This window comes from Oryzias melastigma, linkage group LG6 (genome assembly GCF_002922805.2).
Source record: "Oryzias melastigma strain HK-1 linkage group LG6, ASM292280v2, whole genome shotgun sequence".
NCBI classification, from domain to species: domain Eukaryota; kingdom Metazoa; phylum Chordata; class Actinopteri; order Beloniformes; family Adrianichthyidae; genus Oryzias; species Oryzias melastigma.
This window is the reverse complement of record NC_050517.1, coordinates 3,669,305-3,681,684: the sequence shown is the minus strand read 5'-3', so window position 1 is coordinate 3,681,684 and position 12,380 is coordinate 3,669,305. Positions and strand designations below refer to the sequence as shown.

The 12,380-nt window shown below is 40.3% G+C and overlaps 1 protein-coding gene and 1 non-coding gene across 6 annotated transcripts in view; one reads left to right on the top strand and one right to left on the bottom strand.

The window, feature by feature from the left end:
• Positions 1-12,380, top strand: part of LOC112152349 (transcription factor SOX-6) — a 148,575-nt gene that overhangs the window by 92,808 nt on the left and 43,387 nt on the right. For all 5 annotated transcript variants that reach the window (XM_024281865.2, XM_024281866.2, XM_024281863.2 and 2 more), the window contains 2 exons: positions 10,951-11,071; positions 12,021-12,100. In XM_024281865.2, the coding sequence (XP_024137633.1) occupies positions 10,951-11,071; positions 12,021-12,100 (201 nt within the window). The remainder of the gene's footprint in view (positions 1-10,950; positions 11,072-12,020; positions 12,101-12,380) is intronic.
• On the bottom strand, positions 1,759-1,832 carry trnam-cau. Its single transcript has one exon. It is a non-coding gene; the product is annotated as a tRNA-Met (tRNA).

Genomic DNA, 12,380 nt, shown 5'->3' with positions numbered 1-12,380 from the left:
TGGATTTTTTTTCAGAGCGACTTTGCTGCTGATCTTGTCAGTCAATCTCGTCTGTGCTGTTTTTCATTCGTGGTTAGATCCTTGTTTTCATCCTAATGCTAGACTTATTTTTCTATGAAAGTTTGAACAGTGAAAATATGAGACAAAAGTGTAAAAATAGTCATGTGTCTGGGAAAAATGTAGAAAATATGAGGAGTCTCCTCTGTCACCCCAATGGGAAACATGTCCCAGTAGCCAGTGACCTCAAAGCCCCGCCCCCTTAAATTAGGATCAGCTCTGCAGCGAAAACTTGAAAACTCTGAATTGAAACTGAAAACAGAGAATTGAAAGTGAAGAATGAGAAACAGAAAAAGAAAAGTTGAAAGTACAAATAAACATTATTTTAATTGGTAACAGCTTTATTTTTTAAATTAATTTTCAAGTTTACATTTTTTTTATTTTTAGTATTTTTTTCAAGTTTTCAATATACATTTTTCAAATGTTCAGTTTTAGTTTTTCAAATTTTCAATAATTCATTCAAGTTTTAATATGAATTTTCGAGTTTAAAACTGCTTTATCATCTTGTTTGTTTTAAATTGACCATCGTGTTTCTCATTCACTTTAAGCTGATCCTGATTTGACCCCATAAACATTTTTTGGTCCTGTTAGTGTAAGCACAATAATCTGCACGTATTTACAATGGAGCAAAGGACAATTCAGCAGCTAGCAGCTCTCAGATGGATGGATGGCTCCCACGTCAGCATGGAAAGCTTTAGACAAAATAAGTCAGAAAGCCTTTAACGTCGATTGGGCTCGCGAGCTGACTCCTCACTTTACAGAGTCCGTCCCTCGATTCCATTAACCTGTGAGTTTGTTCCCCTTAAAACAATTGCTTCTCTGTCTTTCGTTCCGCTCCGTCTTCGTTGGAGCGTGGTAAGAAATTGTTCTCGACAAAATCCTGACCTTTTTATGAAATAGAACAAGAATGTGAGATGTTTTTGTAATCATTTAATGCTCACACTTCTTGTTCAGCTACTGTCGAGTCCTTCTACTGGGACTTGAAGGTGTGATGCAATTCATTTTTTGCAAAGAAAAAAAGACTGCAGTTGTGAAAGAGCCCAGTCTTTGCATTTGGACTCTCTTGGTAAAAACAGCTATCAAATGTTAGTTTTAGTACATCAAATGACTAAACATACTCCGCTGCTTGTAATCTAATGAATACAGCAGCAGAGTACTCAGTCAGAGGAACTGAATATACTTGCCTTTAATATGTGCAGATTTTACAACAAAACAGCAGCAGGTGTTGGACCTGGAGGACCTGGACTCTATAATGTCTGTGGTTGAATCCTTCAAAGACCGTGCTGTAAGTGTTGGGTAATGACTGTATGAAGAAACGTGGACGAGTGAAGTCACCCGTTTCAGCTCTTTGTTGTTGAGATCTTGGCTGGAGAAGACAACCACCAGAACCTCTGCAGAGAAACCGGCCTTACAGTCTTCTGCCACGCTAGGCTGCTCAAGCTAATGCTAACCTCATAATCATAAGACCCTTCTGAGTCCATTTCAGATCCTAAACATGTCAAATTTATAGTTTGGACGGATCCGACAGATCTAACCACACAGGCAACAACTGCTTGTATGTTTTCTGCAACATCCATCCATCCATTTTCTTGACCGCTTCTTCCCTTTCGGGGTCGCGGGGGTGCCGGAGCCTATCCCGGCTACTGAAGGGCGAAGGCGGGGTTCACCCTGGACAGGTCGCCAGTCTGTCACAGTAACTCCTGCCTCGTGTGAGGGTCGAACTTCACGACCTTCAGATTATGAGACTGACGCGCTGCCTACTGCGCCAACGGGGCAGTTTCTGCAACATTAGGTGCAAAAAATGTTCTTGTGTTCTTGGATTTAATTTAATTTATTTCCAGCAAAATCTGTTTGAATTATGGTGTTGACGGTTGAAAAGTTACAATATGTTAAAGATTTTGTGTCTAAGCGTCACCAGCGATGCCTTAGGTGTTAAAGAGTTAAAATCTTAAGATTTTTTTATTGGCATTATTACGTGGAACGACTTACATGGATTAATTATGTTTCTGGAGTTCATGGGCGAGGAGTGAATTTTAGAAGTAAATTTATCTCATTTTCTGAGTTGAAAACAAGGTTGGGTGTTACTGCAAATATGCTAATATAGCTAGCAAACAGCGATGTTTTTTACGTTACTAAGAAGGTCTGGAGTCAGCGTGGTCACAGCAATGCTTGTTTTAGTGATATCGGTCTGTTATTTTACGTGCTGCAAACAATGTTGGGAGTCATTGCGAATAAGCTAATGCTTTTAATGTGGCTACCATGTAGCGGCATCGGCCTGTGTTTTTTTTACGTGTAACTAACATTGTTGGGAGTCACCGTAGTCGCAGTAATGTTTGTTTTAACTGTATCACTCTGTTTTTTTATGTGTTGCAAACAATGTTGGGAGTCATTGCGAATAAGCTAAAGTTTCTAATGTGGCTAACATGTAGCGGCAGCTTACTGTGTTTTTTTTACGTGTTACGTTGTTGGGAGTTAGCATAGTCACGGTAATGTTCATTTTAGCGGTATTGATCTGTTTTTTATGTGCTACAAACAAAGTTGGGAGCTACAATTATTGTGAATACATTAACATGGCTAGCATGTAGCGTACTACAAACAAATCCTACAGTAACTGTGAACAGAGGTCATGAAGTCTGACTGACTGATGGACTTGTCTCTTACACTTTTCACTTAATGCGCCTTTTAATCTGGTGCATCTTATATGTTACACAAGTTTGAAAATAGACTATACTGACGCTGCCCCCTATTGTGCAGAAAATAAATATTAATTTCTCCTCTATGATCAATTTTCAAACTGTTGGCACTTCTGTGAATTAAAGTGGGCGCCATCCATATGTCACTGCCAAATCCGAGTCCTTGATTGGTCAAAGTTTGATCTGGTTTCACTCTCAATGCGTGTTGAAAGGATGCATGTTTCCGCCGTAGAGCTTGATAACTGTCTTAAAAATGAGTGTAGCCATTCGTAAACAGGAGAATTTTGATCATGAATTTTGACATGGACTTTCATATCTCTGAGGCAAAGAGCACCGAAAACACACTCTCGTATTAAGGATTGAGAGAATATTGGAATACAGCATAATGCTTCTAATAAGGGACAATTATTTCCCCCAAAATATCTGTTTTGATGCATTGCATTGGATTCTAAGGCCTTTTCTCTTTTTGTTCTGTTCAGCAGCAAAGCGGAGCTTAAAGAAAAGGCGACACAAACAGATTCTTGTCCTTTTAGGGAGGAATCCGAAGAAAATGTTTGTCCGCTTTGTCCGTCCTGTGCATGTCCACATGTGTGCAAACACATCAGACAACACGGTGGTTCTCTCCCTCCTCTGGGCTTCTCAATCACAGGGACATAAAGACGGCCAGATCCGTACTCGCTGCCCCCTAACCTGCTGCCCTCGCACAAGAGCACCATTAATTCTCAGAGTGTGTCTCTACACACCAGAGTTACACACCACCTTCTTGTTGCTTAGGTGTGTATGCCGATGTGTCTGGTGGGCAGTTAGAGGAAGGGGAGCTGGTGTTTTCTTTGGGGCTGAGCAGAGGGGGCCTCTGCTGCACCACCTCCCCATCCATTCATTGACCGACCCCCCTCCCTTTGGTAAAAGGAGATCTTTGTGTGTTTGCGCTAGTGAAGCAGCCCCAGTCAGTCCCAGTGTTCCCAGAGGAATACAATGAATGGGAGCATTTTGTCCCACTCTATAACCTCCACCCCCACTTCTCTCCTCCTCTACTTTTTTTTTTAGCTATTTGGACACAGACTCATTTTTCTGCTCTGGTTCGTCTCTTTTCTTCACGTCACAAGACGTCTCATCTCTCGCTCCTGTGTGTGATTGGGAGTTTGGGAATGCTTGTTCGTGGTTCGTGGCTGCCTTCGTCTTTTTAGGACGGTGACCTGAGTAAAGTTGTCTGAAGAGGTCAGGCCACGAACACATGTAACACCACACAGACAGAGCCAAGTACTGATAAGACAAATGCCTGCTGTGCACCCACACAGAAACACCCAGACGCAGCCTTATTCTAACCTGAACCCGAAAAACCACCAAATCCCCCAAACTGTTTTCAGCTTTCTACTTTTTTCAGAGTACGAATCTGTAATTGTGTCTCATCTAGGGCTGCTACGATTAGTCAACCGCTATTGTTATAGTCGACGACTAATTTAATAGTCGATTAGTCGTTTCTTTATTGTATCTCAAAACTAGGCTGTGCGCTTTCTAATGCGCGTCTGCCCACACATGCGCAGAAGTGCTAATCCAGTAGTGATGTCGCAGGAAGTCCTGGGAAGACTCGGGAGCATAACGACACGCCAACAGAGCATCGAACAGTCTGGAATAGAGTCAGTGTAGTGAAGCTGAATACAGTTGTCAGCGATCAGCACCACAAAATGTACTTTGGCTCCATTTGAGTCGGTGAGACCAAAACTTTCTCTGTAGTGAAAAACGGTTCCTTGTTTCAGACGCCGACCTCATTTGACTGAAGTCTTGCTTTCATGCTAGAAACTAATGAAGGAAAGAAACTATCATAAACTATCATCTTAATTGTCTTTATTTTAAGTTAGTTTAAAGCTAATGATGGTTAAGATCTGTGTTTTACAACCAATTTACGAACGACCTGATTATTCGACTAATTAGAAAAATAATCGCTGATTAGTCGACTTTTGAAATAATCATTTGTGGTCTGATCTGAAAATGACGGTGACCCTGAAGTTCAAATCACAACAGCAAATCACTCAACACAAAACATTAAAGATTACAATTTAAAAATATAACATTACATTTTAGAATTTCAGACAAAATTCCACTGACCAAAACACAATTAGAAAAAAAGAAATGAAATTAAAAGGAAATGAAGAATCTGAAAGAGATATTTACTACGGGACATCACTGATAAATGAGTACATTTGATTTTTGATGTTTTTGTTTTTTCTTCAACATTTACAAACCAATGAAAGTTTGATGTTTGGAACATTTTCCAGTCTCGCTTCATGCCAAAGAACTCCCGGTTAAAATGATGGACTAACCCAGAGTTTTAAACCTATGGCTCTTTAGCTCTGATAAAACATGGTAATGACTGAATACTTAATAGATTAGTTATATAAGTTTTGTCTTTTCTGCTTAGGTGCAAAAAAAGTGTAATATACTGTCAGAAATTCTGTAGAAATGTTCTTTAAATTTGTTTTTCTCCATAAAAAAAGAAAAAAAATGGCAAATAGAATTAATTACTATCAGAAAAATCAAAATCAAATTTAAAAAAATGAAACAAACAAAATAAAGAAACCAGAAAAGATAGCTACCATGGGACATTGCTGATTGATGACGTTCGTCCATCATTTTAACCCTTTAACACCTGAGGCGTTGTCGGCGACACTTTAACACAAAATCTTTAACGTACTGTAACTTTTCCACACAATCAATGTAATTCCAGTAGATTCCTTCAGAAACTACTGGAACTATTGGGTTAACAATTACAAAATTATAGTAAATCAAAGGACATAAACACTTGAGCTGAGGTGTTAAAGGGTTAATCACTGAACAGAAGCCGTGGAGCAGACAGCAAACCGTCCGTTTCATCTCTCTTTATCTCTGTATTTAGTCATGCTCTTTAAACCTCCCAACTGCCAGGCCTTCACCCTCACACATCATAAACATGCCAGAGGACAGGCTCCTTCCTATGTGACCGATTCAGCAACATGAACGCCGCTTCATGAAGGCAGACAGTTGGAGGAATCACACAGGATGTCACAATGAGGGAGGTCAAAGTGGAGCGTTGGGGGGTGGGGGGTACGGGGCAGTCTGGTTCATGACATCAGACGAACGGAGATAAGCTGAGATGAGAGCAGGACCATGTGAGCACGCTCAGCTTTGCTGCTTCCATTGCTTTTTAAGCTGCAAGAAAATGAACAAAAGAAAACAGAAAATTACAGCTTAGCAAAAATATATCAATGTAAAACAGAACCTTGTTTCAGTTCAAAATAGGTCATTTTATTAAAAGTGGAAAGTGACAGTACATATTCAGACAACAAAAGTGTTCTGCAATACATTTCTGTAAGATCAGAGTATTCTGGTGTTGACCATCACTTATATGTGGTTTCCAGGATAACATGCTTTTAATTTGAAGAGAATCTCACTCACAGGTAAATGCAGATAAGATATTTGAGACGGACTCAACATGCTGGCAAACTTTCACTTTTAGTTGCAGCACTGTACACTTAAGTCGTTGAAACTTTACTAAAATGAATTTAGTTTAAAAAAAACTTTCTCACGTTTTGTTAGTCAGTCTTTGAGAAAACCTTAGTGAGGGTTTATCAAATCTCTGCTTGGTGCACAGACATGTTTCTGCTGTTAGAGCAGTCCGGAGTGATGGAGCTTCTGCTGAAAGCTCATAAACAGAAGAACCAGAATTACATTCATCCATAGTACAAACAAAGCACAAACATTTTGTTCTGAAAAACGTCTGAACCATCAGACAGGATTTTCACAGACCAGCCTGTATCAGGCTGAAGTTAGCATCTGATGTTTCATTTTTTAGCTTCCAGTTTCTCTTGACTTTTGAGGGTAAAGTTGATCTTTATCCTCTGTAAAATATCTGCATAAGGTTTAAACCTCATTTCTTCACTAGATTGCATGTGGGAACCACAAAAAAGTGATAAAGATTTTCCCTTAAGCCAGCATCAAACTCAATCACACAAGAGGCCAAAATATCCCACCTTATATCCTGGGGTGAACAGGATCAATTTTTATTGAACACTCTACATTTGAAAAACTTTAAAAAACATCACTTTTTAACATCAATATGAACCTCGACTATTGTGGAAAAATGCGCGTCTGGTGGGAATTGCAGGAGAGAGTGGATGTCACGATCACTCCCCACCACTTTGCTCTCGCGTCCATCTCCGTGTCGCTCCCGCGTCGCTCCCGCGTCCATCACCACTTTGCTCTCGCGTCCATCTCCGTGTCGCTCCCGTGTCGCTCCCGCGTCCATCACCACTTTGCTCTCGCGTCCATCTCCGTGTCGCTCCTGCGTCGCTCCCACGTCGCTCCTGCGTCGCTCCCGCGTCGCTCCCGCGTCGCTCCCGCGTCCATCACCACTTTGCTCTCGCGTCCATCTCCGCGTCGCTCCCGTGTCGCTCCCGCGTCCATCACCACTTTGCTCTCGCGTCCATCTCCGTGTCGCTCCCACGTCGCTCCTGCGTCGCTCCCGCGTCGCTCCCGCGTCGCTCCCGCGTCGCTCCCGCGTCCATCACCACTTTGCTCTCGCGTCCATCTCCGCGTCGCTCCCGCGTCGCTCCCGCGTCCATCACCACTTTGCTCTCGCGTCCATCTCCGTGTCGCTCCCACGTCGCTCCCGCGTCGTTCCCGTGTCGCTCCCGCGTCCATCACCACTTTGCTCTCGCGTCCATCTCCGTGTCGCTCCCACGTCGCTCCCGCGTCGTTCCCGTGTTGCTCTCGCGTCCATCTCCGCGTCGCTCCCGCGTCCAGTGGGACAGGATGAACAAGATAAAAATTTTTGAACTCACTAAAACTAAATTTTTAAAACGTAACTTTTTAATATTACAATGAATAAAAACAGGCAGGAATATTATTCCAGAATAAATCAAGGTTAAATCAACTTAAACCTTCAATAACTTCCAATATTTTACTATCCATAAAAATATATTTTGTAATAATGAGACTCAGACTTCAGCATCGTCCAAATTTTAAGGTGCAAAGGATAAATACGCACAAAAAGAGAAAAGTCACTAAAACTGTTAATTTCTAAATATAATCATAAACGTGAATTTTCTGTTTGAATCACTTTATTAGCAGAATCCTAGTAACATTAAACATCCAGTTAATGAATATTCTGCCTTATTATTATTGTTATTATTATGGTCTGTGGGGACAACTGTCTCAATAAATCCATGTGTGGAGGAAAGACTCCTGGTTTTGCCTGTTAACTGCAGTCTTTTATTCTGAAGTCCTCTGTTTCCTCTCTGGATCTTCTGTGATTAGAGAAACGTCTTTGTTTTTGTTTAGTTTCAGTTTAGTGGTAACAGCAGCTGCTTTATGAAAGGGATGGATGGATTTTCAACTTGAGACCAAGTGACTTGACATTATAGAAAAGTGTCAAGAATGACGATCCAGTAGATTTTCAAAATAAAACTTTCTTCAGAATCAGGTTATCAGAATATAGGTTGGGTTTTTTTCTTTTAGGTAGAGTACTAAATGTTCCATTGAGCGGTTCGAGTCCACGGCCTGAGGATCTTTTTGTGAAATCAGAACTATTTTAATTGAGTTTTGTGACATTCTTTCAACATATCAAAACCCAGCTGCTTGGAAATGTTATTTCTGATGAAATGAAGGAAAGCTATGAACCTTTTTTTTACTTTATTGCCTTAAAATGCAGAAATACAGGTAATTGACATAACTGTGATAAACACAGGCGTTAAAGACTCTGGACATTACAGTAGATATAAAATGAAGACAGAGATGTATACACACACACAAAATGAAATTAACTTTTTAGAAAATTACATTAAAAAACTGGCATGTCAGTTTACATCCAAAGATAAAAATAGAGTACATCCCATACACATACATTTGCACAAACTGTTTTAGATAAATTAAATTCCGAATAAACAGATTTTACTATCTTGGTGATGAAGTTTCATTCAGAAGATCTTGTTTTTTTTATATATATATATTATTATTATTATGATTGTCGATATAAACTGTTATTATTTTTTCCCTGCGACAGGTCGCCAGGCTGTAGGTGTACTCCGGGTGTACCCCCCCCCCCAGGAGCCAGTATAGGCTCCAGCAGCCCCTGTGACCCCAAAAGGGATGAAAACGGGTTTATAAGATGAATGAATATTTTTATTTAAAAATGAAAAGCACTTTGAGGTGCTCTCAAGCAGGAAAAGTGCTATATAAATACAGTTGAGTTTATTTTAAAAGTTTAAACAATTTGACAAGATTGTTTGTGTAAAAAGATGAATTTCTTTATGAGTCACAGAAACTCGTAACTTTTTTATGCTATTTGCTCAACAACTACAATCACTAAAATTGAGTTTTGTTACTTTCAGGCTTTAATTTATAGCTTGTTTGAGAATCTGAAACTTTCAGGCAGAAACTTCAAGAAAAAGGAGAAGAAAATACAGAAAAACAAGCAGGGAGACGGAGAAGAAAAGCATAAAAGCACAAGACGTAATTTTTCGAGATAGACCAAAATTATTGAAAACAGAGAAAAGGACAAGATAAAGGGGAGCGTTGGAAGGCAGAGAAGAGTCAGACCTAATGGATTCCCTCAGGGTCATCTTTGATATGCTCTCTTTAGTTTGAGTCCTCAGTCAAACCAACAGTTTTAAGCGTCTTTGGAGCCGACATGAAAGGCAGCTGTTAGCCTTTTTGTTCTGCTGTTTGTTCTGAGAAACTTGCTGAAAACGTGAAGCTTCTCTCAGGAGTCTTTGTTGTCGGGTTTGAATTGTTTATCCATTTAGGCAACAGATTTGAAATCCTGACACTTTCTGATCAAACATCATGTCAGCTCCTCATCTCTGTTCACCTGCACTGATATCGTTTTGTTCTCTTTCATGTTTCTCCTAATTCTCACGTTTTCTTTCTTTTTATTGTTTATGTTGGACTTTTACTGTAGACGTCACTATCAAGCCTTCTGAATTAAAGATGCTGAATGAAGCACAGAGAAGCCAACTTGCGAAACATCATCAAGAAAAAATCTCAGATTGACAAATTGTTTACATAACAATAACAGTTAGTTGACGTCTTTCCTTTGTTTTAAGTGCTTCATTGATGTAACAGTTTTAACATTTTGTGAACTTTTACCTTTTATTTTTGAGAGAATTCTAAATCTTGGCACCCAGACATCAATACAAATTTCAAATCTCCATCTGACATTTGAGGTTCTGCTGTTTTAGGATCAAAATGTATCTATCGCTGTGGAACGTTTTCACATTCCTGTTTTTATGTTCAAATGACGACTTTAGCTGGTGGCACAGAAATGTGATATAAAGTGGTGATTAAAGTCTCAATGATTAAAAGTGGATGGTGTTGCTGAGATGAGGATCCAAATGCTTTTTATAAACACATTTTTCTGTCTTCTTGTAATAAAGTAAAATGTAAATGTAATCAGAAATCATTTTGTTTTTGCATTTCTGAGTATTTCTCCTTTAAATTCGCTGCCAATCAAACTGTCTTGGACAGACTGTTTGAATGGATGATCTTAATGGGCTGCTCAGCTCAGCTCTGAAAGCCACGCCCCCTCAGAGGAGATTTTGGAAACAGAGGATTCAGATCAATGTGAAAAATGTCTTTTTAAGACTTTCAGGTTGTGGGATTTTGGTCAAAAACTTCATATTCATAATTGAAACACTACCAGAAACACTTTTTTTAAAATAAAAAAATTATCATAGGGGGACTTTAAACAAATTGCATACAAATACAGAATCTCACAAGTGTTTTACAATTACTGGTACAAAATGCTCTTTGATACAAATCATTTTTAATGTACTATAAGGAAGTGCCACATGGAACTGCAGTATATTAAATCCATAGAAAACATGGTATCATCACATCAGTTTTCTTTGTTCCTCCTGACTCTACCGACTGGTTTGGGTCCTGTTGAAGCTGCATTTGTCTTTTCTTTATGTCGGTCAGTTTGTCCATCTATCAGTTCCTTTTTTTTCATTAGTTCATTGTGGATTGTTGCAGACCATCAGGTTTGGGGGTCAGTTCCAGTATTTTAGGGTCATTGTCCCTCTTGCCCTGGTACTTGAGAGGATTTTTATCGATGAACACATTTTTGTTGCATGACTTTTGCACATTTGCAGTTTTGAGGTATTGGAGAGTTTCACCTCTGCATTTCTCTCCCGTCACTCTGTTTTTTCTTCTTCTTGTCTCTCAGGTCCAGGGTCACATGCCTCCGCTGATGATCCCGGTGTTTCCACACGACCAGCGGTCTCTGGCTGCCGCCGCCGCCGCACAGCAAGGCTTCCTCTTCCCCCCCGGCATGTCCTACAAGCCAGGTATACGGTCTCCGGCAAACAGTGCCGCCCCGGTGTAGGTTAATGAGCTGTGGCAGGTGAGGAATGTTCTGGAAATTAGCAAAGAGATTTTCAAGCCCTCCTTGTTCGCTCCAGGATCGCCGCATCGGACACAGTGTGAACTGGAATGTCTCTTTCATGCATTTCTCAAAGCATGTCAGTGGCGCTGCAACATTTTATTTTCACAGTTGCAGGAATATTCAACAGCTCTTGATCATTTTGTTTGCACCAGCCTAAAAAACTTCTTATTTTTATCAGAAAAAAAGAACATTCATAATGATGCATGGGCATTGGATGTCAGAAGTGCTTGTAAAAAGTGTATTCAAAATAGTTCAAGCTCTTTGTACAAAGGAACAATACACAGTAGACTTTGTGTAGGATTCCCTGCACCTCCTGCTTTCTTTGGGTCTCCGCCTCGTTCATTCCTTGATCCCATAGATTCCTCCAGGTGCTCTCCTGACACCAGGCAGCACCGACCCTCCAGATTCATACAGAATAATCCATATTTAGTCCTGCAGCACAAGCACACACTGACATAAGGCTTCCAAAAAGAAACAAAAGTGAAAGTAACAACTTCAAATGCTGGTAAATTCTCCTATGACTCTGATCTGCTTCAACAATGACCTGGACATGAAAAGCCTTTTAAAGAAGAACAGTGGGAGCTCGAAGATGTGCTCATGCATGAATTTGTGAGTGCAAGCTCTACTGGACCTGGTTCGTACCAACGGCGAGCATGATTAACCTTCATCTAGCCGGTCTCCGTGTTTCATTCGCCCTGAATAAAAACATGAGAGGAGCAGGAAGGAGACAAGAAAAAACAAAAAAAGAGAGAGAGCAGCTCAAAGGCTGAAGTTGAGGAGCAGGTTTGTTCTTGTGCTGAACTCTGCCCCCACCTCACTCTGTAACCTGTGTCGTTTTGGTTGTTCTGCAGGTGAGAATTACCCAATGCAGTTCATTCCATCGACAATGGCGGCGGCGGCGGCGTCTGGACTCAGCCCTTTACAGCTACAGGTGCTTTGATCTCGTCTTCACAACCTGATTAATGCAGTTTAACAAAGCATAAAACATTATTTATTTTCACAAAGAACAAAGTGAGTGGTGTTATAAATAATGACTGTATAAGAGAACTGCACTGAGGGACCCTGTCCCCCTGGTGTTCCAAACAGGAAGTACCTGCTGGTTAGACTTCTGTTGAGACATAAACAGCTGTTAGTCATTCTGTTGGTCAGAAGAACCATTGTGGCTCGGTTACATTTTAATAACATCTTGATAATCCATTTTTTTTATGATT